The sequence below is a fragment of the Mus caroli genome, unplaced genomic scaffold (genome assembly GCF_978045245.1).
Source record: "Mus caroli unplaced genomic scaffold, Mus_caroli_1 scaffold_5, whole genome shotgun sequence".
Classification (NCBI taxonomy): domain Eukaryota; kingdom Metazoa; phylum Chordata; class Mammalia; order Rodentia; family Muridae; genus Mus; species Mus caroli.
This window is the reverse complement of record NW_028227260.1, coordinates 148,480,544-148,508,366: the sequence shown is the minus strand read 5'-3', so window position 1 is coordinate 148,508,366 and position 27,823 is coordinate 148,480,544. Positions and strand designations below refer to the sequence as shown.

Genomic DNA, 27,823 nt, shown 5'->3' with positions numbered 1-27,823 from the left:
TTTTCTTTATAGAGATTTCGATGATAACGGGCAAGAAGAATATCCTTGTTCTTAAAGTGTTGTAAAAGATGGCCATAAAACCTATTCTACCCTCACATGCCGTTGATGAAAGGAGCCAGCATTCTCTCTGAAGTCATGCCTCATTCAGTGTTGGATAGACGCACATTGGAGGAATGCCTCTCCAAAGTGTCTTATGATGTTCTTTAAGCAGCTTTTTTAAAAATGTCCTTTATTGACTGGATTTCCAATTAATATAAAAACTATGTATAGGATATATAAGGGGAAGCTATAATTTGCATACTATCAATGTGCATTTACTGTGTGACAGTCTTAGCTAATGATCTCTGACATTTCTTGCCATTGAGGACAAAGCCTTCAGCAAATACACCTTGCTGGTGGAAGCTTGAATCTTAATGACCACATTGCTCTGTGTCTGTGATGGTTTGAATGAAAATGGCCCCCACAGGCCCATATATTTGAATGCTAAGTGTGTACTTCCTCTCTTGGTGAACCTGTTTGAGAAGGATTAGGAGGTGTGGCCTTGTTGGAGGAGGTGTGTCATTGGGTGTAGGCTTTGAGGTTTCAAAATACCATGCCATTCCCAATTAGTTAGTTCTCCCTCTTTGCCTATACTTGTGGATCAGGATGTAGGCTCTCAGCTTCTGCTACAGTACTGTACCTGCTCCCATGCTCCCCACCTTGATGGACATGTACTCCCTCTGGAACTGCAAGCCCCCAATAAACTCTTTTGTTATAAGTTGCCTTGGCCGTGGTCTCTCTTCACAGCAATCGAGGAGGAACTAAGACAATGTCTTTTGGCAATAGCTTCATGTTTCATGTTCTCTTCTCTCCTTTTGCAGATCACTGGGGTGATCCTGTTGGCTGTTGGAGTCTGGGGAAAGCTGACTTTGGGAACCTATATCTCCCTTATTGCTGAGAACTCCACAAATGCTCCCTATGTGCTCATTGGAACCGGCACCACCATTGTGGTTTTTGGCCTCTTTGGATGCTTTGCTACGTGCCGTGGTAGTCCATGGATGCTGAAACTGGTGAGTGCAACTCAGCATGATGTGATGTGCTTTCTTGGTTATTTTTATAAAACAATAAATTCATGCAGCAGTTAAGTAGCCCTTCTTGAAGCCCCACACACACACAAAAAAAGACTTTAATATTCATTGATTTTAATTTTACACTAGACTCTTAACTAATCCAGCCTTTAAACCTCCCAGTGGGAAAAACTACCCCAAACACAGCCTGGCACAGTAAACGTAGTCCCAGCTTCCTGAGGTAAATTGGCAAAGCACTGGCCATTGATTCCAATGAACGATTAATGTCTTCTTGGCAAGATGCCTTGTGCCAGTCTCAAACTGACTTAGAAATCCCTTGTGGGATGTGATGTGCAGCTTCAGCGGGCAAGGGATCATCCTGAACATGAACAGCCTTCCACGTCCAAGATCCCACTGGAGTAGACCTCTCTTTCTCCTTGAATCTTGTCATGCAAGGAGGTGTGCGCATGCTTTTCTCTCCATTTGTACTATGTGGCCCTGTGCTGTGGGAGTTGAACTAAGCCAGAAGCTCTCTCTCAAAGGGCTGATGCAATGACAATTAGCTTCCAGGGCCACAGCAGAGGCCTATGTCTAATAGTGCAGACAGAGCAATAATACATCCCTAAATGTAAGGGCAGGCTGCTGACAGACCCTTACGGCGGTTTTAACTACCGTTAGAATCTTACGGTACTCCTTTAGCTTTAACCTTAATAACTGAAACAATCATCAACAATAACAATTGATCCTATAGGGAGGCCCAAAGATGACTGACCACAGAGTTAAATGTCCATTTTTCCACTTGCCTTCTGATAGTTCTCTTTCCACCTAACTTTCTGGTGGATTGTAGTGTTGGTCTGAGCCTCTCCACAGAGTAGTGCCTGCTTCTGATCATATTTTGAATGAACTATACAAAGAAATTATGTAAATTGCATATAATTACCTCATGCTTAATATTTTACTGGTTGTATGCTTATATAGAATTTCATTAATATTTAGATAAATGGATATTTTAACCCAAAGCTTTCTTCTTTTAGCATATGTGTCAGTAAGAATTTTTTATGATCCCATACAAATTTATGTACTTATAAGCCATATGTATATATTATAGCTAAGCTCTGTGGTGTTGTGTAGTCCACCCACAGCATCATTTAGGGTCCTTGCAAACATTCAAAATGGCCCTCTTTTGAGACACAAAGAAGAAGGTGATAATATATATGACATGTTGGTAAGGAGTTAATTCCTCTTCCCTTTTTCTGTTTTTCAAAGTCAGAAAAATAGCAAAGCCTTCATAACTCATAAGTGCTATGTAATGTCCTTGAACTCAGATATTTGCATGCATGTGTACAGAAAGACAGTGACAGACACAATCTTTCGAATTGAGAAGTGCAGGGAAGATGGGATGAGAAACACGGGGATGATTGTTAGTAGTCTTGGTCACTTGCTTTGTTAGAGGTTATAAATTCAATGAATTGCCCAGCCCAGAGGCAAGGATCCCCACATGAACTGGTTGAGGGGATCACGTTCAGAGCTAGCCAGCAAAGTGAAGAAGTATGTCATGCTATATAGACCCTGGCCTTTGACACAAGATGACAGACAGGCTGCACTTCCAAGTAAAATGGGTCTGTAGTCATTTACTGTGAGATGTGGCTAAAAAAAAGAAAAATAGAGAAGTTTGCCCAATGCACAGCTCCGCATCCCAGCCATACTCATACATACAAAGGAGTAATGTATATACATGTGCTTGGGCCCTTATGCTTTCTAAAGCAGAACCACTACTGGCTAAAATTGGAAATAGGAAGACCTGTGGCCAGAAGCAAAGAAGTTTTTCTGATAATTGCAACAATTGCAAAATAGAACAGTCAAAGCTGGGGCAGCAGCTTAGTGCGGTAGTACTGAAGGCCTTGGGTTCTATGCCTGGCATTAAAAAGAGGGTAAAAAGAAGATTTAATTTTCAGGTTCTAGCTCACTGTTAAAAAGATGGTTGCAAGGCCTCCTAGACAAGGCCAAACAATGTCCTGTGAGAACTCCAGAGCAAATATTTTTTTCTAGCTTAAGTATTTTCATATTAAAAGTAAAACAACACTTTGGAGCACATGACCCTTTCATGTTTCTCCTGATTGATCTAAGCTGATGGACACAGTGTCAGTTGAGGTCTCCTCAGCATCCATACCCCAAGATATTTGTACATCTTAAAATGACAAGTTTCTATATTGCTACTTCTATGAAATTCTAACAAGGGTATTTACATTTCTGAATTTGCTCTAGTAATAATAAGGACTTACCTAATTGCCCCTAGCAGAAAGATACTCTAAAAATGCCCTCTCAGCTATGTGTCTGTCTGTCTGTCTGTCTGTCTGTCTGTCTGTCTGTCTATCTGTCTCTCTTCCCCTCTCTTTTTCCCTCTCTATCCATGTGTCTGTGTCTGTCTGTGTGGAGCTATGTATACATGAGCACAGGTGCCCACAGTGGCCAGAGGCATTGGATGCCCTTGGAGACAAAATAATGGGCATTTGTGAGCCAACTGATGTTGGTGCTGTGAAGTGAACTTGGGTCCTCTACAAGAGCAGTCTGTGCGCTGAACTCTTGAGCAATCTTCCCAGCCCTGAAAAGCCCTCCCCTTAATCCTGCCTTGTGACTTTATCCTCATTCACTTCGTTTGTAGTATGCCATGTTCCTGTCCCTGGTGTTCCTGGCTGAGCTTGTTGCTGGCATTTCTGGATTTGTGTTTCGTCATGAGGTGAGTATGCTCAGGGTGGAAAGACTCAGAGTCTATGTTTTAGAGGCGTTTTGGAAACGAATGGCTTGTGTAAAGGGTGCATGCAGGCTAGGCAGGAACTTCCCCCAAATTTTATACACCCTTCAGTGTTGACCCTCACTTGAGTTTTCTCTGTAGCTCTTTCATAAAATGACTTCTAATATGGATTAGATACTCCTTTGTAAGTAGCTTTTTCCACAAAGCATTGCGTGCTATTATAAGATTTCTGACACTAGAGGCAAGCTGAGCTAATTGTCTTGCTTGTAAATCCACTTACAAAGAACAAGAATAGATAGGTGTGTGGCGATGGAACCAGAACACCATAGACAGTGAGTGCACTGAGGGGGTTGGCTGTGGCTCTTGAATGCCCGGCAGTACATCTCAGGCTCTTTGTTTTTATCCTGCTGAGCTATCTTCTCTGGGAGCTTGGCTTATGGATGATCCATTCCTTTCCCCATTACCCTGATTTTGACTGTAGGTAGTGTTCAAAATGCCAATGCTAACTTCCAGAACCTGTTGCTCATGGATGCTGCCTCTAGGTAGATTACCCATTCTTACAGTGAGCTGGAGAGAAATCAGGTGAAGTAGGTGGTAGCCTCAACAGCCCTGCTGGAGGGCATCAGTGTAAGTGTGAAAACCAGAAGTCCTATTCTCCCTTTCATTATATTCATTAGGGATTGCAGTCTCACCCTGATTACAAAATAAAGGTTGACTTTGGTCAAGTTGTGAAATTCACTGGGTAACAGTAAGTCACATTGATACCATTTACTTGGACCGATGTTGTAAAGAAGCCTGGATTGCCTTTAGGGCAGCCACAATCTTGTTTCTTAAGCCTGTGTCCTTGGGGTAACACAAGCCGTATTCTATATACAACACCCCACCCTGAGAATTTAAGAGTGAACTGAGGTACAGAGTTGGCTGTGGTAGGCACTTTGGCTTGTAGCTGTCCAACGGACATTACTTTCAGAATTTAGTCAGGAAAATCCCTGCTTGGAAGAGTTACCATATTTAGCTTGGAGCTTGCCACCAGATAATTATTGCCACTTTCTGTTCTCCTAATCCCAAGGCATTGCATCAATCAGGCCTTAGTTTTACCATAAGTGACATGGCCTAGTTGTATACCTAACACCTCACTTACCCCATATTTCAAAGGGATGGGACTTGAAAATGAGCCCAAGGGCAAATATGTTCATTGACAAGGAGAAAGGGTTTCATTAACTTTTTACTAACAAGAAAGCCCTTGTCCTTTAGCCTCTTTCATTTTGGCCTCAGTAATTAGAGTTAAGTGAAAGATGACTTTTGTTCCACTCCTGCATGGTGGAAAAAAGGTCAGTTTGGGGCCAATACCTTAATCTTCACATCACGCTGGTGTCTGGCCTGTTACCATTCTGTCTGCATAAGTCAAAGAATGGTATAGAAAGGAAGTCTGCCATGAATCAATTAAAAGAAAAATAACTAGAAAATTCATGCCTGATGATTGGCCAGTTGGTCACCTTTATAACACTTTTAAAACTTACCTAGCCACTTCAGTGAGCCATCTGACAGGACTGGTTCCCTCTAAATTGGTGGTTTAAACCAACTTTGTCTTTAAATTCCTCAGCTAGTTAAACCTTTGGTGAATTTTCTGAGCTCCTTTGTCTCAGAGAATAGGCTTTCCCTGCCTAGTCAATTGAGAAAATTTCAGAAGAGATGGTGCTGGGAGACTGAGAGGAACCTGAGTCAGATTAGGACACAATGGACTTGATATACATTCCCCCTTTATCTTCTGAAGATCAAGGACACCTTCCTGAGGACTTACACGGATGCCATGCAGAACTACAATGGCAATGATGAGAGGAGCCGTGCTGTGGACCATGTGCAGCGCAGCGTAAGTTTCAGGGAGAGATATGGGTATGGAGCCTGTCTGTACAGTTCTGGGCTTAATCCTCTACGCTTGGTGGGTAGGTGGGGTAGGCCAGTTGCGTATACTGGTGATTCTCATTCTCGAGTGCTTAGTCCAGTTCTGTTTTCAAGAGTTGAATCTAAGCGTTTGCCTAGGCTTTGATTTTTCTAGAAAGTTAGCATCAAGAAGGCACATGCTCCAATGTGTCTTGTATTGGTAAGACTGTTGAACCTGTCACCAATACCCCATTTGTCCTTAAAAGCTGAACCGTTGGAAAGGAGGTAGGTAGGTAGTGGGTATGTGTTGATCTAGTAACAGCTGATTCCTGAAGGAGTGAGATGAGCAGCATCTACTTGGGGCCGTGTACTAAAAGTGTAACTGGACCAAAAGGAAACTGAGAATCTGCCAGGTAGAGTCTGCAAAGGGGAGTATGATGTAATTATATTTAAACTTCATACAATTTTTAAAAATTAAAACCATAATATTTTCCATTTTATTTTGGTGACATTTCAGACTTTTTGGAAACTCAAAAAGTATACACTCAGGTTTTACCAACCAGTAACATTTTTTTTTGTCGCATTTGCTTTCATATTCTCTATATGAGATATCAGAAAACTTTTATAAAGGGGACAAATAGAAAATATTTTAGGCTATGGGGATGGTCTTATACTCTGTGTCACAATCAACTGTGCCACCATAGCACAAAAGGAGCCATGGACAATAGGCAATACATAAACAAATGGCATGATCAGTTCTCAAAACACATGTATAAAACCTGGCAGGTGGTAGGCTGTAGTTTACCAATACCAGCTTTCCATCCCACATAGAAAGTATTTCCTCTAAGCTATTTATTTACTTATTATTGTAGGTCCAGTGGAGAACATTTAGAAACCATTCATTGCCTATCAGTATTCTGGGTGTAATTACCATGTGCATCTGCATGTTTAATAGCACTCTTATATGATTGCGATATTAAGCAAGGTCAGAGACATATTACTCTACTTGTGGAGGTAGTAAGAAAGGCAGTGTAATGTGACCTCATCTTCCTTCTCAGAGTTCAAATGGGCACCAAAGATGATTGATAGTAGAGCTTAAGTTGATTTTTCCACACCAAAGGTATATGCTACACTGGGAGCCTGGCTGATGTACAACCCCGACTGTCCTCCTGTATCTGCCTTCTGAGTGCTAGGATTAAAGTGCCACCACTACTCAGCTTGATGTTTTTCTCATAGAAGCTTCAGAGCAAGAAGTGAGGAGGTCCCAGCTTCTGCTCAAGCACTCTTGGATTCTTTTCTTTTCTTGTTAACAGCTGAGCTGCTGTGGCGTGCAGAACTACACCAACTGGAGCAGCAGCCCCTACTTCCTGGACCATGGCATCCCCCCCAGTTGCTGCATGAACGAAACTGATTGCAATCCCCTGGATCTGCACAATCTGACTGTGGCGGCCACCAAAGTTAACCAGAAGGTACTTCTTCCTCCCAGCCCTCATGGGACAGGCGGGCGGGCTGTGTTTGGGAGGATTTTATTACTTTTGTGAAATTAAGACAAATAGATTAGAAAACGTGTCTCAGAGGGAGTTGAGCTTCTTCGTTTGTGGTGTTTGCTCGCCTAGGAGAAGCCCTTGAGGCTGCTCACTTCTGAAGGAGGAAGCTCTGCCTCCAGTTGGTCTCTTGTGGCTCTCCCACAGCAAGCCTCCACCAGGCACAGATATGTAGGTTTAGCAAATGGTTCCTGTTAACCCCGATGCCTGTGTCAGACAGAGAGTGCTTTCTTTTTTTTTTTTCTTTCTGGCGCCTTTCTTCTACTTAATATACCATCGAAACATAAAATTATTCACAGCTGGGTGCCAGTCTTTGGCAGGAAGAAGGGAGTAGAGTTGACAGACAGCATCTGCTTCTGCTAGGAAGGTGGCCTTTATTTTAGGGAGTTCACTGGTGTAGGGAAAGAAATGAACAACTCCAATTCAACTCACTGTCAACATCCGGATTCCAAAAAAGAGAGCAGGAAAACAAAATAAAACAAAACAACAAAAACTGATGGTGGAAGGAGATATAGACATCAGTTCATAGGGAGAAAAGGAGAATGAACTTCCAGTAGTCAAAGAGAAGGGAAAGCAATCCTGAATTATACTTTACAGAGAATACAATGAAGACATGTTACAGCTGTGTGCTACAGCTGTGCGTGGAGGCTATCAACATTCTTCAACATTTAAAGAAATGCCCTATATAAACCATGATTTGAGAAACAAAGGAGGAGAATATGCTATTGACTTTGTCTTTAGCTCTCTAGATATGGGGCAAATTTTATTCTCTTACCAAGGAAACATTCTATTCTAGTCTATTCTTCCAATATCTTCCCGGTTCTGTGTTATATGGACCATGTACTGAATAATTCATAGAGAGATGATAGCTGTTCTCTCAAGATTAGAATTCTATAAGGCCATTTATGTATTTTACCCATTTTATATTGGGACCTGCAACAGTGAGTGTTTTGTTACATGTGGCTGGTAAATGCAGCAGCCATCCAATTTTGGTTAAAAAAAAAAAAACTTTTTTCACATAAACATTCTCTTTTAGGAAATTTAAGGACCCAGAAATCTAAATTCAGAGACTAGAGACAGTTTAAATTCTGAACCAGGCATTTGTTGATTGGAGGATCTTGTTGAAGTTACTTAACCTTTCTCAGGATTTTTTCTCATATGTAAAATATAGATAATGGTAGTACTTGATCTTTAGAATTAATATGAGGGGGGGCTAGAGAGATGGCTCAGTGGTTAAAAGCACTGACCGCTCTTCCAAAATGTTCAATTCACAGCACCCACATAATGGCTCACAATCATCTGTAATAGGATCAGATTCTCTCTTCTGGGTGTGTGTGAAGACAGATTGCACATATACATAAAAATAAATTAACTAAAAAATTAATATGAGGATGAATGAAATAAATTACCTAAAACATAATGTCAGGCACATACCACAAACACTATGAGTATTAACTGTGATGCCAGGCAGTGGTGGCACACGCCTTTAATCCCCAGAGGCAGGTGGATCTCTGAGTTTGAGGCCAGCCTGGTCTACAGAGTGAGTTCCAGGACAGCCAGGGCTACACAGAGAATCCCTGTCTCAAACAAACAAAAAAAAAAAACCTGTGATGCGAATATGACCTCAGCAGGGTTCCTAGAAATGATGCAGCACATCCTTATAGGGAATAGCTTCTGTTTGGGGGCCAGAGAGATGGCTCAGGGGTGAAGAGAGCTTGTTCCTCTGGTGCAGAACAGGAATTCAGTTCCCAACACTGAGGCTGTCAAGCTCATAATTGCCTCTAACTCCAGCTCCAGGGAATCTTACACCCTCTTAAGGACTCCACAGAAACAGTTGAATACCCACAGACAAGCACACACACACACACACACACACACACATGTGTGTGTGTTGTGATCATTTGTTGTTTTGAACCCTACCCTGTGAAAGATGAAGTTTGGCTTTTACTCAGTAACCTGAGGAACCTGCATTATACAGATTTGGACTGGAGAGTAGGTAGGAGGAAGTGGGAACCGTTACACAGGGGATTGATTGTTTGGTTTGGGGCATAGGATTTATTTTTCTTTTGGTGGCGAGATGATGAAGTACCTGCAGGTTCATTTAGCTGATTGCACTGGCTGAGCCCCTACCATAGGAATTTCTTGCCCAGTTTCTAAGAACAGAGGTAGAACTACTGGCCCTGGTTGGCAGCTACAGAGATGCCTTTGGTACCTTTCTGGAACTTGTCTTCTCCTCCAAATAGTCAAAGGCTGCCACTTGCAGACACCCTTCCATTGGTGGCTGTTGACTTAGACGCACCAAGAGGGTGACGAAGTTAACCACTCTGTTTCTCAGTGTGTCCTAGGAGACCTAGCAGGTCTCTAGATTTATCTCATGCTTGACAACCAGGTTCTCATGTTAGGAAATTGAGAGAGATGATTGTGGGTAGATAAGATCATGCCTTAGTACACGACTTTAGGGTGAATGCAAATATGACCCATAGTTGTACCAAAGCAATTCTTGTATCTGTAGAGAAGTGTGGGAACGTGGAGAGTTAGAGTGTAGGGCTGAATGATGAATAAGAGAGCAAATAAATTCAGGGATGGAAAAGATTTTTTTAAATCATCCTCATCTTCTCCTTTTGGTTCACTCTGTTACTGATAGGATGCATTCATTTCATTTCTCATTTGTAGTAAATCTAGCCAAGTCTTCTTTACGGAAGAGTAGTTACACTTTTCAAGCTTTAATGCACAGATGAAATACCTGGAGGGCTTGGTAAAGTGCATTCAAATTCACCAAAAAGAAATCTAAAAGGAATATTCCAAGCACATGGCAGGTGCTGGTTCCTCATGTCTAGGGTAGAACCTCCAGTTTGGCCTTTCTCATAAGTTCTGTGCTGCCCATTCAAGAACAACACACTGTGTAGCAGGGAGAACTGTTTCTGCCACTGTTGAACAGGCCATTACTTATGTTTGTTTTCTCCTCCTGGTTGACATGAGTATATCAAAAATAAAGTTACTCTAAAAATGTCCAAAACTGGTGCTGAGATGTGGTTCGGTGATAGAAGGCTTCCCTAGTACGCGTGAAGCCCTGTGTTCCAGGCCTCTCATGGGAGAAACACAAGCAAAACTCCTCCCCCTAAAACTGTAGCACTCATACTTATAGAAACACATACTTGCTTTGAGTGCAGAATTAAAGTCACAATGAGAGCAAGCAGAAAAATCTCAGCCAGCTACTTCCCTGTTGCTTCTCTCTGTTGGGATTCTCAGGCTTGTGTTTTTATATGCTGGGTCAATGTAATGCTGAAGATTTGAAGCTCATTCTTCCATTTGGCCATCACTGTGGGGGAAAGGGCTGTGATGATGGCCAGCTTGGAGAAGCACCATTCGGGAAAGTGTTTGAATAACTGCTTGTCTTCGTGCCTATTGAAGTCTTCCTAACCCACTTGTTGCTCTCCTGCTACCTGTTTGGGAAGAACTACTATGTATCATATCCTTAGTAAAAGTGAGATCAGCAGGCTTCTACTGGAAAGAATCAAATCATACAAGTCCCCCATGAGCCAGCGTGCACTTACCTTCATATTTACATCAGATAGGAAGGAGTATGGCTTGTAAATTGCGTTGAAGCCATGTTACAGCACTGCTCCAAGTTCATCTTCTCTCTGTAAAGATACTGTGAAGATGAAGATGATTTAGAGCCAAGAATATTAGTAGAATTTTCATACACTATGAACTTTGTTAAACAAAATAGGAATTTAAAAATGAAAGACAATGAGAGTACTTGTTGTGGTGGTTCAGATGTTATTATGACTTAGAATGACTGTCTAGATAATCAAGAACTACTTTGATTCTGTCCTTTAAATGTCCTCTCTCTCTCTCTCTCTCTCTCTCTCTCTCTCTCTCTCTCTCTCTCTCTCTCTCTCTCTCTCTTTCTTAATTTTTATATTCCAGTCAGAGTCCTTCACTGGAAAAGGCCATGTATTCTTTGCTGAATAAGTCAACTCAGAAATAGGTTGATTTGGTTAGTTTCATGTAAATGTACATTTAAACACACACACACACGCACACACATGCATACACACATGCACACACTCACACTTCTAGTCCTACCATTTGATCTAAAAGTAAGGGATTTTCTAGTAACAGCAGCTTTTGCCTTTCTTTGTGTTGTGGGAGATACAAAAGAAATAGGTGTTTCCTTCCTGAACTAGGTTGATAAAATATAGTCTACCTCCACAACATGTTAATTTTAATGTTAATATATATTAACTACAATATTAGGAAAATATGTATTAATTATAATATTAGGAAAAGTGTCCTATGTGGGTTCATCGTACTATCCTCTATACTTTTTTGTGTGTTTGAATTCTTTGGTTTGAGGGATGGTTGGTTGGTTGGTTGGTTGGTTGGTGGGTTTGACTTACCGATATTTTGTTTTTAGGGCTGTTATGATCTGGTGACCAGTTTTATGGAGACTAACATGGGGATCATTGCTGGAGTGGCATTTGGAATTGCGTTCTCCCAGGTACTCAAATGATTATGCCGAGTCTAGCCTCGCCCAGCCTCCCACCCTGGTTTGCCTCCCTAGCCTCCAGTGTCCAGTTTATCTTTCTGTGCTCTGGGGAAGGTGGATAGATGAAGGCGAGGATTCTTGCTCCTTAGGCCTTAGGTCATCTGTTTATTGATTTTTCTTTTTCAACTTAAATGAAGTTTCTCTGTCAAGGGAATAGCAGTTACAGTTTAACTAATGACTACCTCGGGTAAAGCATCTTGCTTCTTCACAGGTCAAATGGGGGGTGTGCAGAAGAAGGTGCTGGCTTTATTGGGACTTAAACAACTCTAAACATCAACTGACTGGTCTAGATGTGAAGGAGGCTCTATCCTGGTTGATCTCTCTCTCTCTCTCTCTCTCTCTCTCTCTCTCTCTCTCTCTCTCTCTGTGTGTGTGTGTGTGTGTGTGTTCTTTCTTAGTTTCTTTGGATTATGCATGACATTAACAGTCTTCATCTTGTGAACATTACTTTAATCTTTAGATTTGAATATCCCATTTCTGAAGAGGAAACTTAATTATTTGTGTATTCAATTGTCCATCTCTTCATCTCTATTCACCTTTTACAAACCATTGGGATATATAATTAGGCCAGTTAAGTAAGCTAAAGATATTAACGGATACAACACATTTAAACTAAATCTAAAATTTAGCCTGCCTATTGCCAGTAAGGTTCTGTTTTACAGGCTTCTTGATCTGTGGAGCAAATGGTATATCCTTGTTATAATAGTCTACAAGTGTAAGAACTGACATGTATACTTAGCAGCTTAATAAAAATTTTAGGTTTAACTTAGTTTTTGTTTTCAGACTAACAGATCATTTTTTCATAGAAAGCCCAGTTGATATGTTAGTAATGGCTCCAATGTTCCATTTCTATAGAGACCATCTCAAAGTCTAACTCTCTCCCTCCCCATCTGTTGTTCTGCTCAGCAATGCAAATGTAGTTTTTCTGTGTTCTAACTTGTTTCTGAGGTGTTTTCATTGAAATATGAACTTCAAAGAAAAGTGACTAAATTATAATTTTGTAGTTTAGTAGGTTATTATTTATGTGGTCCTTGCTTAGATCAGGGGATAGATTCTTAACTTGATAGTGTGTGTCTCTGTCAAGCAGGATTTAGTATTAAAGATGGTGAAATACTTTTCTTCCATGTAATTATCAAAACTTGTGTGACATGGCATCTCCCAAGAGCATGTGAAGTCAATCACTGTGAGTATGTCTTGTGTTTCAGTTTTAAAATTCTCCTTAAACAGACTTCATTGCTTTCTCCCTCATGGACTGAATTAACACCCCCTACACACACACACACACACACACACACACACACACACACACACACACACACACACATGCCAACACAGACAAACTCTAATCGGATCACAAGCAGGGCAATTAACTCAGTCTCCAGAGACATTTGAAAGGCACTTACTGCCCTGAACTTTCTCCCAATTGCTTCAACACTTCAGTAATAATACTTAGCAACATCTCTGTAATGGCCTAGGGACAATTCTGAGGATTCCACACCCTGTGACTCATGCAAATGTATAGGATACACACAACAGCCTTGAGCACACAGTTTCCTCAATACAGGCTGTTAAAAACAGAAATATGGAAGCATGGTTGACACTTGGGTATATGTGTATACACACACACACACACACACACACACACACACACACACACCTCTGAAGTCTTCCTTCATGGCTCCCCTAGAGAAATAAAGTGTCACATTGCTGATATAATACATGAGGAGAATACCTCAGCAATCCTCATCTGATAGATGAAGTTTCTCATCTAAGAATATGCCTAGGTGCCTATGTAGTCATGGGCAGGTATGTGAAAGGGTAGGAAGAGCTTGAGGGGTTTTTGGCTGGTTATTTTTGTTTTGTTTTGTTTTACAAAATTCATTCAGATATTGTAGAGCCAAACCTCTCGGATGCTGGTTGATGTGAATGAAAGTGGTCTGCCGTGGCTCTCCTAGAATGTAGCAGGCTCTACTGAATGAAGGCCATCCACCCTGCTTCTCTCTCTTCCTCCCTCTCGGTGTCCATTTCTTCCTTCCACTCTTCTTCATCTACTTTCTATCTTCTTGCCCTCTCCCCACACACTGTTGTGAGAGACTGGCATAGTGCCCACCTATTGTGTCAGATTGGAAAGGCAGTATAAAGGTGCGAGGCAAAATATGCTGAGTCCAGTTTTCTTTATTGACTCACCATGTCCCACAGGTAATTTGGCTTAGAGCCCTTGTTTGAATCTGGCGCCCCCTAGTGCTCCTGTTGGCTTTGTCCACTCAAAGACAAAGAAGTTGAGTGTGTTAACTGGATCTTTTCTTTCCTTTTCTTCGGGGAAGAGACAATCTCACTGTTTATCACAGACTCTCTGGAACTCCACGTATAAACTCAATTTGAGTTGGCTAAACTCAATTTGAGGCGTTCCCATTCCCTGAGCCACCAGACCTGTTTCACCCTAGGATTTTGATAGTTACCATCTTCAAGCGGGAGCATGGGCAGGAAGAGAGGAGAGGATAAGGATGGGATGGGTAGTCTCTGGGAAGAGAGGCCCCTTGGTCTAGCAAACTTTATACGCCCCAGTACAGGGGAACGCCAGGGCCAAGAAGTGGGAGTGGGTAGGTAGAGGAGCAGGATGGGGGAAGGGTATAGGGGATTTTCAGATAGCATTTGAAATGTAAATGAAGAAAATAGCTAATAAAAAAAGTTTTAAAAACGGATTGGATGGATGGGTAAGAGCTAGGGGAAGTTGCTAGATGTGCATTCCTTATTCTCTATCTTTCCATCTCTCCTTTTTCTCTCCCTCTTCCTCTTTCTTTATTAGGAAAGAGATTAAGTCTCTTAATTCAAAGGCAAAAGATATTTACCAAGAAATACAGAATGCATTCCTACAAATTCACCTCTTGACCTCCCACCTCCTTCCATGACATTCCTTAGGGCCCAGAATCTGATAGGATGATTTCTTCTGTGCCAGTAATTCTTTAGTAGAACCTTAAAGGGGCCTGTTTCCCCTTTCTCTTTACAGGGCAGAGCAAGTTAGGGCTGTTCTCAGATACGAAAATGGCTGCAACATAAATCTTTGGAAGGATTACCTGCATAGTTTGGGGAAGATAGTTGAACCTATTAAACCCATTTTCTTATCTGGAAAGTTGAAATTAAAATATTACAAAGAATTGTAGTAAAAATAGTCAACATTTTATTTTATCGGAGTTTGTTATATACATTCAATGCCTATCTATTTATTTATTTATTAGTAGAATATAATTTTTCACACTGTGACATATAATCTAGAATTGTTGATTTTGGAAAATAACAGCCTCATAGAATGGGACATGTTGTAAATTTAAAAGTTCTTGCACACCTAGAGAAATTTAGGTTCTCAGTCGGCAATATAATCTGAACATTATAGCCATGATACCTTCGGCCACTCCGCAATAAGTGTATGACAATGTGTATTTTGTGGCATGGAATGACAGAGGCCACAAGATAATGAGTGCTTTATACCTGACAGGGGTTATTGTTTGCACATTTTTTTAAAGATAAGAAGTGGGGATTGGAGCCTGCACGGTGAGTAAAGAGGTAGGTGAGCCCTGTGCAGGTGTTCCCGAGCAACAGAGCAGGCACCAATGGCCACAAGGCCCTCACGGATCACGAGAGGGCGATGAGGTAGACTAGCAACGTGATTCTTACCTCTGCGTGGCTTGTGGAAATACCACTTGCTGGATTGTACCTCAGTGGCTGGTTCGCAGGTAGGTGGTGGGACCTGAAAACACTCATTTCTGATAAAATCGCAGGTGATTGTGGCACTATTGTCCTGCACCAGACTATCTTGAGAGGTCCCTACTACCTATAAGACAACAAAACATAGCCAGTTTCTTTTTATTTTTTTAAGATTGATTTATTTATTTCATGAATGTGAGTACACTGTGGCTGTCTTCAGACACACCAGAAGAGGGCATCAGATCCCCATTACAGATGGTTGTGAGCCACCATGTGGTTGCTGGGAATTGAACTCAGGACCTCTGGAAAAGAAGTCAGTGCTTTAAGCCTCTGAGCCATCTCTCTAGTACCCCATAGCCTGTTTCTTAAAGGCACCATTAACCAAAAGAAGATGGTCTCTGGACTCAAGTTTATCATTGAGCACCTCTCCAAAGAAGCTGATCCTCTGGGTTTATAAAGCTATCGGTTATTAACCAATGAAGAAAGATGTGACTGAAGGTGTCTTGACACTGTCAGAATCATTTCTCATCAGGTTCACCTGTGCCACAGGCTAATCCAAGGCACAAAGAAGGTTAGGAACCAAGATACTCTATGGAAGTGGTCTCTCAATGTATGTGGGCCTATTTAGGCCTGTGAGAGCTACATGATTGAGAGACAGAATTTAAAACTCTCCCTTCCTATTCTCATTTCCCCACCCACCTCTTATAAATGATGACTTTGTTATCTTACTGGCAAATGGACCCAGACAAGAATAATGTCTCTATTCTTGTCTCAAGGAAAGAACCACTATTCTGTCAGCCAAGTATAACCAGAGTATCATACTGTGTTGAAAAACCTGCCAAATATATCTAGCCTTCCAAATAATTCAATGTGTATTAGCCTTTCAGTTAATATCATACCAATTTCAGGTCATTTAATTATTTCTTGCATTAATCTCATAGCATGGTCATATTTTAATACATGTTGATATCAGAAGCTGTTCTGAAATGTCCAGAGTGAGCTACCTCTGACCCTTGTAGCCAATTTCAGAACTTCCTCTTGGTCCCATACCAGTACTTAGACTAGCTCAAACTTTGATCCCATAATTCAAATCTGATTTGTTCTTCAGTCCTGACCTTTGCCCTTTCCAAATAAGAAAGTCTCTATTTATTAAAAGTCATGTCTGGATATTCATGTGTATCAGGATAACTCTTTGTGTTGGTAGATAGATGCAGTTGTTATGTAGCAAAGCTTAATTTCAAGTATTTCTAGAGTTGAAAGCAGGGGATAGCTTTGTGACATGAGATTCTTCTTTTATACTTGTTCTTCTTGATCACAGTTGATTGGCATGCTGCTGGCTTGCTGTCTGTCCCGGTTCATCACTGCCAATCAGTATGAGATGGTGTAAAGAGAAGGTGAGTGGGAGTGGTGAGGGTTGGATCTGGGAATTTTCCCCTTTATTGCCCAGACTCCCCTTGAAGTGGGCAGGAAGAGTGCCGAGCCACTGAGCCACTGAACTGCCTGGTGGCGTTGTCCACTTGTAGAAACCTCATATCCGTATGTTGGGGAAGAGGTGGAGTGGATGCCATTGGGAAAAGTGGGAACACTTGCTCTTCACCTTACACCTTTTGGGGCAGGCTGTTAGCAATGGTGAATCCCTCACATGGCTTCTCTTTCTCTTTTCTCTTAGTCTTTCAAGAACTTTGGAATAAGAGGCCTGTTTTTAAAAAGGAACTGCCGCAATCTCTGAAAGACTTCCAAAGAACGTTAGAGCACAGTACATACTATCCCTGCCCTGCTCCCACCCCCAGCTCCCTGCAACCCCTCCCCCTACGTGCAACTGACACTCCTACCCAGTCAAAGCTCTGCCTTTCAGCCCACGTCATACGTAGTGTCCATCTTGTGAAGCCCTGTTGTGCCCCACAGTGTAGCCAGGCCCCCTGCAGCTAGTCATAGTGAAGCCCGCCCTAAGGCCCTGTGAGTGCCAGCTCCCTCACACGTACTTGGTCCGACCTGTAGGTGACTGGTTATCACATCTTCACTGGCCCCTGTGGCCCTGCATGTAGTAGGGGAGGCTTCAGTCAGCCCCTCACTGTGGTCCAAGAATGCCACGCACCTTTCCGTAGATATGCAGATGGTAATTATCTTTTCTTTTGGCTTAATCAGATTTGGTTTGGTTTTTCCCTTTCCTGGGATTCTTTCCTACCTTCTTCAGGCTGTCAAGCACGGGAGAGGAGACACAGTGGGAGGGATTCATAAGGAGGAAACAGCGTCTGGCAGGCATGGCAGAAAGTGCTATTAAGCATTAGCTGGCCTCCTTGTTCATTGTTCCAAGAGATGGGTGTGGAGAGAGCGCTTAGTGTAGGATCCTCTCAAATGAAGCCTGTGTAATCCTGTTACAGGTTGTGTTGTTACGTCCCTGATTTGCCCCAACTACTTACTATTATTTCGCTTTCGTTTTCCTGTATTTCTTTTTCTTGCATTGACATTATAGACTTTGAGGACCTCATCAGATCAATTTAAAAGTGAGTGTGGAAGGGAAACGAAAGTCAACATATTTTTAAAAGATCTTAAAAATAATGCCTCTGTCTAGCATGCCAACAAGAATGCATTGATATTGTGAACATTTGTGATACATGTATTAATAAATAGAGCAGTTAAAAATGGCTATGTTGTGGTTCTCTTCTTTGATTACGATGACAATCTCTGAATTAGCACATGTTCCCATTCTATCCTGCTCCCTAGGGCTTGGTGGACAGCCCCATCTTCTATATGGACACAGTTGTCTCCATGTATTCCCACCTAACTAAAATGCTGGGCAATTGCTTTCATTTTTTAATTATTTGGTTATTTCAGAAACGTGAATCACTTATCATGAAGAAGACAGAGTTAGAGCCTTCATAGTATTCTGTGCCTCTGAAATTCATGAAAGAAATACAAAGGTATCGGCAGAGTCTTTTAAGTCCCGATTTAATTTTAAAACGAGATGAGTATCTTATTTCTTTCATCATTTCTATGGTTATATAGTCTTCCCTCTTTCCTTTTTTCTCTGGTTCAGGTTGAGTATAAATGATCTAAAGACCAACTCAATGGCCCAGTGTCCTAGTCCATATCAAAGTATGAGATGCTTACAGCTAATGGAAACGTCATTTTTAACAATAGGTATAGAAGGATGGATTATCTACAGTCATTGTTTTATCAGCAATTCCTACTGGCATGCGTCACCACAAAGCACACCAACCATTGCTTTTTGATGAGCTGTCCAGAAGAGAAATAGCAGTAAGAGCATAAGTTGATTAGTTATCAAAGCAGTGGATCTGAAAGGGCCCTTTCTTTGTAAAACAGCATGGAATTAGGGCAGCAGTGACTTTCCAGTGACGTGCATTAATGAGTCTGAACTCTACACACAGTAAACCATACAAGATGTACAAAAGAACATTCCCAAAGCATTCAGATGTCCCCTCTCCAGAAGGTCAGTTTCTTAGAAAAGCACAGAGAGTTGTTTTGGGAAACATGTGTCACTCAAAACTTTTTCAATATTTAATTTTTAAGTTTAAGTTTATTTTTAAGTCTGCACTACATACTTTTAATATGAAACATTTGGGCTCAGATTGATTTTACTTCAAAACTTTAAAGTACTTGCATTTCAAGTCTGCATAACTTTCATACAATGTACATTTCTCCTTTAAGTAAAATTTAAAAAGACACAACTTTAAATACCTTCCTTAAATATTCAGAAATAAAACAATGAACAAATTGCTGAATGCACAATTCAACCTTGTACATAGTAGAAGCCAGTAGAGAAATACCCTTAGCATTCCTGATTTTTCCCCTTCACTGTTAGCAACCATACCCACATCCTCACCTAGGGGCAGCCGCTGTTCTGCAGCCCTATTATCAAAGATTTGTCCTGTCAATTCTTAAACTTCCTACCAATAGACTTGTGTATGTGGACTGTTTCAAGTGCATTGCCTTGTTTTCGTTTCCATATAGGATTCCACGCTATGAATATTGTACGATCTGTCTGCTTTTGTATTGCTGTGCATTGACATTGTTTTCAGGTTTGGGATAATATGAATGGAGCTAGAATGAACACTATTGAGACATCCTTTTGTGGCCATAATCACATGCACAGAATTACTTGAAAATAATATATGCTCCAAGTTAGAAAACACTGCTTAACATTTTACCCCCAAATTGATGTAATAATGTATGATCCCACCAGCAGTACAAAGAGCTGTCTGGCTGCATATCCTCACTAGCACTTACTGTTCTCAATGTTTTATTTTATCCATCCAGTGGAGGTACAGTGGACTCTTATTTTAACTTGTCTTCTCCATGTGACTAACAGTATGGAATACTTATTTTCCTTCCATTAGCCATTTTAATATCTCCTTGATAGGTGTTTGGGTATTTTTGCATTGTCTATGATTCAGCCATTTTTATTGATTTATAGTAATTCTTTATATATTCTATGTACAAATTCTCTCTTGGTTTCATGTGTGAGACATCTGTTCTTACTTGGGACTTCTTATCCAAATACAGTGAGTTCTTGACTATAATTTTTCTCAAGAGAGGTTAAGCAGTAATGTGGATGCTCCCAAAAAGCTGGTCTTCCTTCTTAGCAAGAACAGTACATCAGTCCACAATGCTGATTCATTTTAGATGTAACTTTGTCTTTTATTTGTTGTGTGAGTATTCTGATGAAATTAGTTTTTTTTCCCTTGATGCACAAAGATTTGACTCTGGCAGGAAGATATAATTTCTATTTGTTGAGGTCTGCTGTGTACCCTAATGGATATAATATTTGTTTCACATGTACCAAACAGTACATATACTTTCTGATTGTTGGATGCAAAGTGAAAGCATAGCTGTAACTACATCCAAATAGTAAATTTTATAAATCTTAACATAGCCCTTATTCTTATGAAGGGCTCATCTGTTTAATACCTTTCTGTGAATGTATATTAAAAGTCCCCACTAAGGTTGTGGATTTTTTTCAGTTTACTTTATTTTTAAGCTACACTGTTAGGGATGAGCAAGTTTAATGTCTCCTTGGTGAGATGGCTTCCTTTTACCACTGATAATGACTTCTCTTTCATGTTCACTTTATTTGAAATTACAGTTCTTCTGTTCCCTTTCTTTTAGCTAGTATTTGTCAAAAGAATTGTTCTTTATCCCTCTATTTTTCGGATTTTTTTCCTGTGTAGTTCAGATGTGCTTCCCACGTGGTAGCATATGACCACATATTTAGGTCAGTCTGAGGTAGCCTTAATTGACAGCTGAGTCCTGTTATGTGCTATTGTTACTGACACAGTTGACTTTATTTCTACCATGTTACTTTTTTCTAACATCGTCTTTTTCTTTCTCTTCTCCTGAATTGTGGTGTCATGCTATTTCTTTCTTGACAACCTATGCATTACATTTATAGTATAAATTCGTTTACACTTCAGTGGCTAACATTAATTTCTTAGAATGCATATTTGAAATTTAAAGCTAATTAGAATCCCCAGCTTCCTCCAAAGCAATGCCAAGATGGTGGAGGGTTTTGATTCCAATCACCTGTCACAGGCATGGTTCTCTTGCCTGACATTTTTTTGTACAGTCACCCAAAATTAATCCTATTAGTGGCTTTATAGTTTCAATTTCCCTACATGAGTCTCAGACTCATCTTCTTTTTTGTTTCTTGTGTCTATCCTTTGGGGCTCAGGGGTGTGTCTGTGATAAATGACATTAAGAGTTCTTGCTCCTCCTGCAAAGACTGGAGTTTGGTTCCCAGCACCCAGGTCAGGCAACTAATAAGCAGCCTTAATTCCAATTCCAGGAGATCTGATGCTCTCTCCTGGCCTTTTCGGGCAATTATAAAATGAAGGGCTAGGGCATAGTCTTGGTGTTAAGTGCACATACTGCTCTTAAAGAGGACCAGAGTTTTATTCCTGGGACCCCCATCACAACCAGCAATAACTCTAGCTCTGGGGATCCAGTGTTCTTTACTTTACACACACACACACACACACACACACACACACACACACTGGGTGCACACATGATTAGAAAATTTATTCTGGTTTGGTTTCATCTTTTGATGCCTAGAACAAAGAAGGGCTGAGTCCAAAACAATGACCTGCTTTAGGTTTTATTTATCAGTTCAGGTTGAATAATTCAACGGCTTTGTATCCAGCTTGTAAAGTTCTGCTTCTATAGGGAGTCCCATCTTTCTTCAGGTTGTCTTGTTACCAGGACATATTAGCTACACTATTTTCAATGTGTCACAGTCTGCTTTCTGATTTCCCCAATTGTTTGTAATTTCACTGACATTTTTAATAATGTTGTTGAGGACAAAGACAGTCTAACAGTGTTTTTATATCCCTACATTGACACATAGAAATTAGCACTTTTGGAGGTTCTCAAATTCCTTTCTGAACAATGAATGAATGTACTCCAAAGCTTTAGCTGTGTGTCAGAAGCTTAAGTTCTCTTGTAGGGATCTATCTATCTATCTATCTATGTTTTAGTTCTTCCCCAAGTCTTATTTGTGTGGCGTTAACTCTAGAGTTCGGTAGTATTTGTCTTTGTGCCAAGTCCCCTTTCCTACTTAAGGAGCCATATCATTTTCTCCTGGGTATGTCATAGTTTTTCACATTGCCTTCACAATAAAGAGCTTCATGTCTTGAGCAATATTGGTGTGATCGAATCTGGACTTTTATGTAGACTTACAGTATATCCCTGGATTTTACTTTTTAGATTTTGTTTCTTGAGTGAAGAAATATGGTAGGTTTTGCCCACTAACAGAACCTGATATGTGTACTATTGGCTAATGGACAAAAAGAAGTGGATCAAAAAATTGACAAATGAACTCCACGTGCAGCGGCTCTCTGCAGAAAAATAGATAACATATGCACAGAATTTTAAAAAGATTATTTGAAAACGCCCAGAATTTAGACTGTGGGACATGTGAAGAAAGAATAGTGCACCTTCTTTAGTACCTTCAAGCAATGTTGATTAATTGCTGTATGTATGTAGTGTAAATAGTGAAAGCTAGTAGACTTTCTGCTAGAATAATTCAGAATTGTACAGTTGACTGTAATAAGTCTAATACAATGTCATGTATGAGTAAAACTGCATTCATTATTGCTTTATATCGGCACACTGTATAATTTATCAGTTTCAAATAGCAGCTACTTATTATTACTATAGGTTTGGGGAAATCACCATCCCAGTATGGCTTAGCTAGAGGTTTCTGGCCCTAATAGGGAGGCCATGGGTTGGGACTTCCTGTGAAAACTCAACTTGAGGTGGGCACATCAGTTTCTCAGCACAGTCACATGTTGAAAGCCCTTGGTCCCTTGCCATGTGATTCTCTGCAGGGTGGCCTTTTGGCTTAACAGTTATTTTGCCCCTGAATGAACAATCAAGGCAAGAGTATGTGAGAAAGAAGCCACAGTTTTCTATCATAACATCACTTCTGTGCTACCCAGTTGTGAGAGGCCTTTGAATAAGTGTAGCTTGGGAAATGGGAAGAGGCTTATACACAGCTGTAGCTATGAGAAGGTTACTCTCACTGGACACCAGTCTGAGAACCAACATACCACAATTATATTTTGTTTGCTTCCCCTTGGGACTTGCTGGGAACCTCACATAGAGCCTAGGTAATGACAGCTAAACTAAGCAAGCAGCATGTTTTACACTACCTTCAGACTCAACTTTTATGAATCTTAATGCTTTCTATTTCATTTATGATTAGCCAAGGCTTCTTTCAAACTCTCCTCAAATGGTCTCTTCAGAAATTATAAGTCCTGGTTAAAAAATATAATGCTTCAAGGTTCCAAAAATATCAACAGTGTTTTTCTATTGCCTTGGAATGGTCTCTAATTTCTGGATCTCTAGGTTCACTTCTTAAAAGCATATAGTGATGATTTTAGTTTCGTGCCCACATAGATATCATGACCATATAGCCCCCAAAAGAAATCATTAAAAGGAGATTCCTTTGTAGTTGACTTTAGCCTTTCCCCGTGAGTTTTATTTCATTAGCAATACTGGTTTTACATGATACACTCAAATAAATGTTGGAGTCATTTTATCTGTCATAGCTTTGTGTAGAGAGGTCACTGAGAAGCTGGTCAATGATGTCCAGAATAGTCAGGCTCATCTTTGACTTGAAGGAATTTGTGACAGTTTCATTGTACAGGTTTGCATATATGGCAGTGGGGAGCATTAAGGAGGAATATCGTTTTCTTCTTTAAACAGGGAGTTCATGAGGATCAAACCTTGATCATCATCTCAATCCTCCCCTCCTGGGCAAGTTTATCCATCCAGGTTGCTTTAATCACCATACAGATGGCAGTGCCTTTCATTTTCGGTTATCCAGCTCACAGTCTTGCAAACTGCAGATGTGTATAGTTTAGCTGTGAAAAAACACAACTCAGAAAGATACCCTGGACACCAGAATGCTGATTCAGATGCAACTAACAGGATCTAATCCAGGTGAGGTTCATTTCAGTGTGATTTGAACTAAAAGAAATTAGAAGTTCAATAGATTTCCTTTATGGACTAATTCTGCAGGCAAATGCTATGTGCTAACCACTGTGGGACTACAGTGGTGACAAGACAGCCCAGGCCATTATCTATATGGAACTTATGTTTTAAGAGAAGATGACAAGGGACTGGAGAGCACTGGTTGCTCTTTCAGCGGTCAGAAGTTCAATTCCCAGCACCCACATGACAGCTCACAACTGCCAGTAACTCCAGTTCCAGGGGATCCAATACCATTACACAGACATACATGCAGGTAAATCACCAATGCATATATAATAAAAAATGGAAATTTTTTTAAAGAGAATAGAAAAGAGTGTATGCTTCAATAAGACTAGTGATAGACACCCACAGTAAATGTGAAGGAGTGGCAGGTGAACTTTCACTTCCATTCACAAACCTGGACAAGCAAGCTCTGTTATCTCATCTGAGTTCATTGAAAAGTGGGCTGGACCATTTGCCTAGGAATTTCATAAATTCATTCTTTTTAATAGCCTAGTAGTACTCCATTGTGTAAATGTACCACATTTTTTGTATCCATTCCTCTGTTGAGGGGCATCTGGGTTCTTTCCAGCTTCTGCCTATTATAAATAAGACTGCTATAAACATAGTGGAGCATGTGTCCTTCTTACCGGTTGGGACATCTTCTGGATATATGCCCAGGAGAGGTATTGCGGGATCCTCCAGTAGTACTATGTCCAATTTGCTGAAGAACTGCCAGACTGATTTCTAGAGTGGTTGTACAAGCTTGCAATCCCACCAACAATGGAGGAGTGTTCCTCTTTCTCCACATCCTCGCCAGCATATGCTGTCACCTGAATTTTTGATCTTAGCCATTCTGACTGGTGTGAGATGGAATCTCAGGGTTGTTTTGATTTGCATTTCTCTGATGATTAAGGATGTTGAACATTTTTTCTGGTGCTTCTCAGCCATTCGGTATTCCTCAGGTGAGAATTCTTTGCTTAGCTCTGAGCCCCATTTTTTAATGGGGTTATTTGATTTTCTGGAGTCCACCCTCTTGAGTTCTTTATATATATTGGATTATTAGTCCCCTATCTGATTTAAGATAGGTAAAGACCCTTTCCCAATCTGTTGGTGGCCTTTTTGTCTTATTGATGGTGTCTTTTGCCTTGCAGAAGCTTTGCAGTTTCATGAGGTCCCATTTGTCAATCCTCGATTTTACAGCACAAGCCATTGCTGTTCTATTCAGGAATTTTTCCCCTGTGCCCATATCTTTGAGGCTTTTCCCCACTTTCTCCTCTATAAGTTTCAGTGTCTCTGGTTTTATGTGAAGTTCCTTGATCCACTTAGACTTGACCTTAGTACAAGGAGATAGGAATGGATCGATTCACATTCTTCTACATGATAACAACCAGTTGCGCCAGCACCATCCTGAGTGAGGTAACACAATCACAAAAGAACTCAAATGATATGTACTCACTGATAAGTGGATATTACCCCAGAAACTTAGTATAGTGAGATATGATACAATTTGCAAAACACATGAAACTGAAGAAGAACGAAAACCAAAGTGTGGACACTTTGCCCCTTCTTAGAATTGGAAACAATCACCCATGGAAGGAGTTACAGAGACAAAGTTTGGAGCTGAGACAAAAGGATGGACCATCTAGAGACTGCCATATCCAGGGATCCATCCCATAATTAGCCCCCAAACGATGACACCATTGCATACACTAGCAAGCGTTTGCTGAAAGGACCCTGATATAGCTGGCTCTTGTGAGACTAGGCCGGGGCCTAGCAAACACATAAGAGGATGCTCACAGTCAGCTATTGGATGGATCACAGGACCCCCAATGGAGGAGCTAGAGAAAGTATCCAAGGAGCTAAAGAGATCTGCAAATCCTGTAGGTGCAACATTATGAACTAACTAGTACCCCGGAGCTCTTGACTCTAGCTGCATATGTATCAAAAGATGGCCTAGTCGGCCATCACTGGAAAGAGAGGCCCATTGGACACGCAAACTTTATATGCCCCAGTACAGGGGAACGCCAGGGCCAAAAAATGGGAATGGGTGGGTAGGGAAGTGGGGGGGAGGGTATGGGGGACTTTTGGGATAGCATTGGAAATGAAATTGAGGAAAACACGTAATAAAAAATATTTTTAAAAAGTGGGCTGGAATCAGATAATATGTGCCTAGGGTTTGGGCTGAGACATTTTTGGCTACAAGAGCATATCTGCATTAAAGCTAGCTATTTACACTAACATAAACAAGACAAACACCTTCCCCAAATTTGGACCCTAAAAGTAAATCAAGGATTAGACATCGTGTTACATAGAAGAATTACCTTCAGACAGAAAGGGATGAGTGTTCATGGGAGAATATTAACAAAGGAGGTACATGCTGTGATACTGCTGGATTAGCTTTGTGGAGTAGCCCTAGCCTCTCACCCTTGGGACAACAACAGATATGCTCTTTGTACACCCAAGGCTTTGCTGTAATGGAGGATTTAAAGAAAGGATGCCAATGGCCTTAAGAAAAGGTGTTCCTTTTTTTTTTTTCAGAACACTGAGCTAGATTATGATGCTAATGAGAGAACTCAGAGCTACACAAATGTGATCTTTGATCAGCAGTGTGTGCATCACCTGAGAGCCTGGTTAGACCAGCAGAATCTCGAGCCACACTCAGAGTCAGCATCTATTTTTTTTTTTTTTTGAAAGACTTTAGGGGATTCAGATTCACACAAAGTTGAGAAAGTGCTTATTTGGGATTTAGGCCACTGTTTTCCAAACTTAGCCCTACTTCAGAATGACCTGAGAGTTGAGGAATAGGCTAGGCATTTTTTTAAGCTCCCCAGAGAATTCTGATGTGCAGCCAAGTTTGAGAACACTTATTTAGACCACAGATTGGGCCCTAATGTGATTGGTGTCTAAAAATATGGACCGTGTGGCTACACAAAGAACCAGATTTATAGTCTAAGTCTATCAGCTACAACCCTCTACCAATGAAGGAAAATAGCAGCCCGTCACCCCAGCCCCATCCTTTCACATGAAAGCTGGTAAGTAATGGAGAATGGCTATTCTGGTAACTGGGTGGGACAAGTGTCAAGGGCATTGAGAATTCCTTTCCAGCAGATGGAATCATTTATCAGCTGGATTAGACAGCAGCGATATCTCATTTATATGCAGTGATTTTTTTCCCCCTCTTCACTAGGGATTAACTCCACAGAAACACTTAGAAAAACTAGCCTGCCTGCTACCCACCCTATTCAGTTTAAATTTATTTGATGTAATTGTATGCAATAATTTATCTGTGAAATTCCTCCAGGGAAAGAAGCCTCATGGATAGCTCGAGCTGCCGAAGACAGTAAATAGAAAGGTCTTCTGCATTCATTAAGTCATAAAGCAAACAGCAGAGGATTGGTGGACAAGAGAAAGTAGTTACTGAACATTCATAAAAAGATACCTTTGGGTCTGGGCACCCTTCTTCCATGTCTGTCTCTCTCCCAGAAATGTGATTTGAACAATTAAATCTATATGAGTACTTTCAGGGTTTTAAATTAATATCAAATCATGGAAACACACAAGCCATACACTACTTTAAGAATTCTAATATATTAAATTCCCCATGGTCCTAAAGCTACATTAACTTAGATCTTGTTAGAGGGAAGCACATGTGAAGTTTTATCTTGATGCTCAGAAGGCAGGCTGCAGTGAGCTTTTCATTATGAATCAAGCATGCATGCTTGTAATAACAAGTGAAAACCGGTACTCTGAGAGTGGATGCTCTCCATGTTACAGATATGAGAGTACTAAAACCTCTGAGTGCTGTCCTCTTCCAAACTAATGTCCATGGTAGCTGAAAATGTGCTTACAC

The 27,823-nt window shown here is 40.7% G+C and overlaps 1 protein-coding gene across 1 annotated transcript in view; it reads left to right on the top strand.

Annotated features, from left to right (window-relative positions):
- Positions 1-18,124, top strand: part of Tspan7 (tetraspanin 7) — a 102,445-nt gene extending 84,321 nt beyond the window's left edge. The window contains exons 2-8 of the mRNA XM_021153134.2: positions 861-1,049; positions 3,709-3,783; positions 5,573-5,668; positions 6,993-7,148; positions 11,644-11,727; positions 16,796-16,871; positions 17,147-18,124. Coding sequence (XP_021008793.1) covers positions 861-1,049; positions 3,709-3,783; positions 5,573-5,668; positions 6,993-7,148; positions 11,644-11,727; positions 16,796-16,864 — 669 coding nt within the window. The 3' untranslated portion in view covers positions 16,865-16,871; positions 17,147-18,124. The remainder of the gene's footprint in view (positions 1-860; positions 1,050-3,708; positions 3,784-5,572; positions 5,669-6,992; positions 7,149-11,643; positions 11,728-16,795; positions 16,872-17,146) is intronic.
- The last annotated feature ends 9,699 nt before the right edge of the window (positions 18,125-27,823 follow it).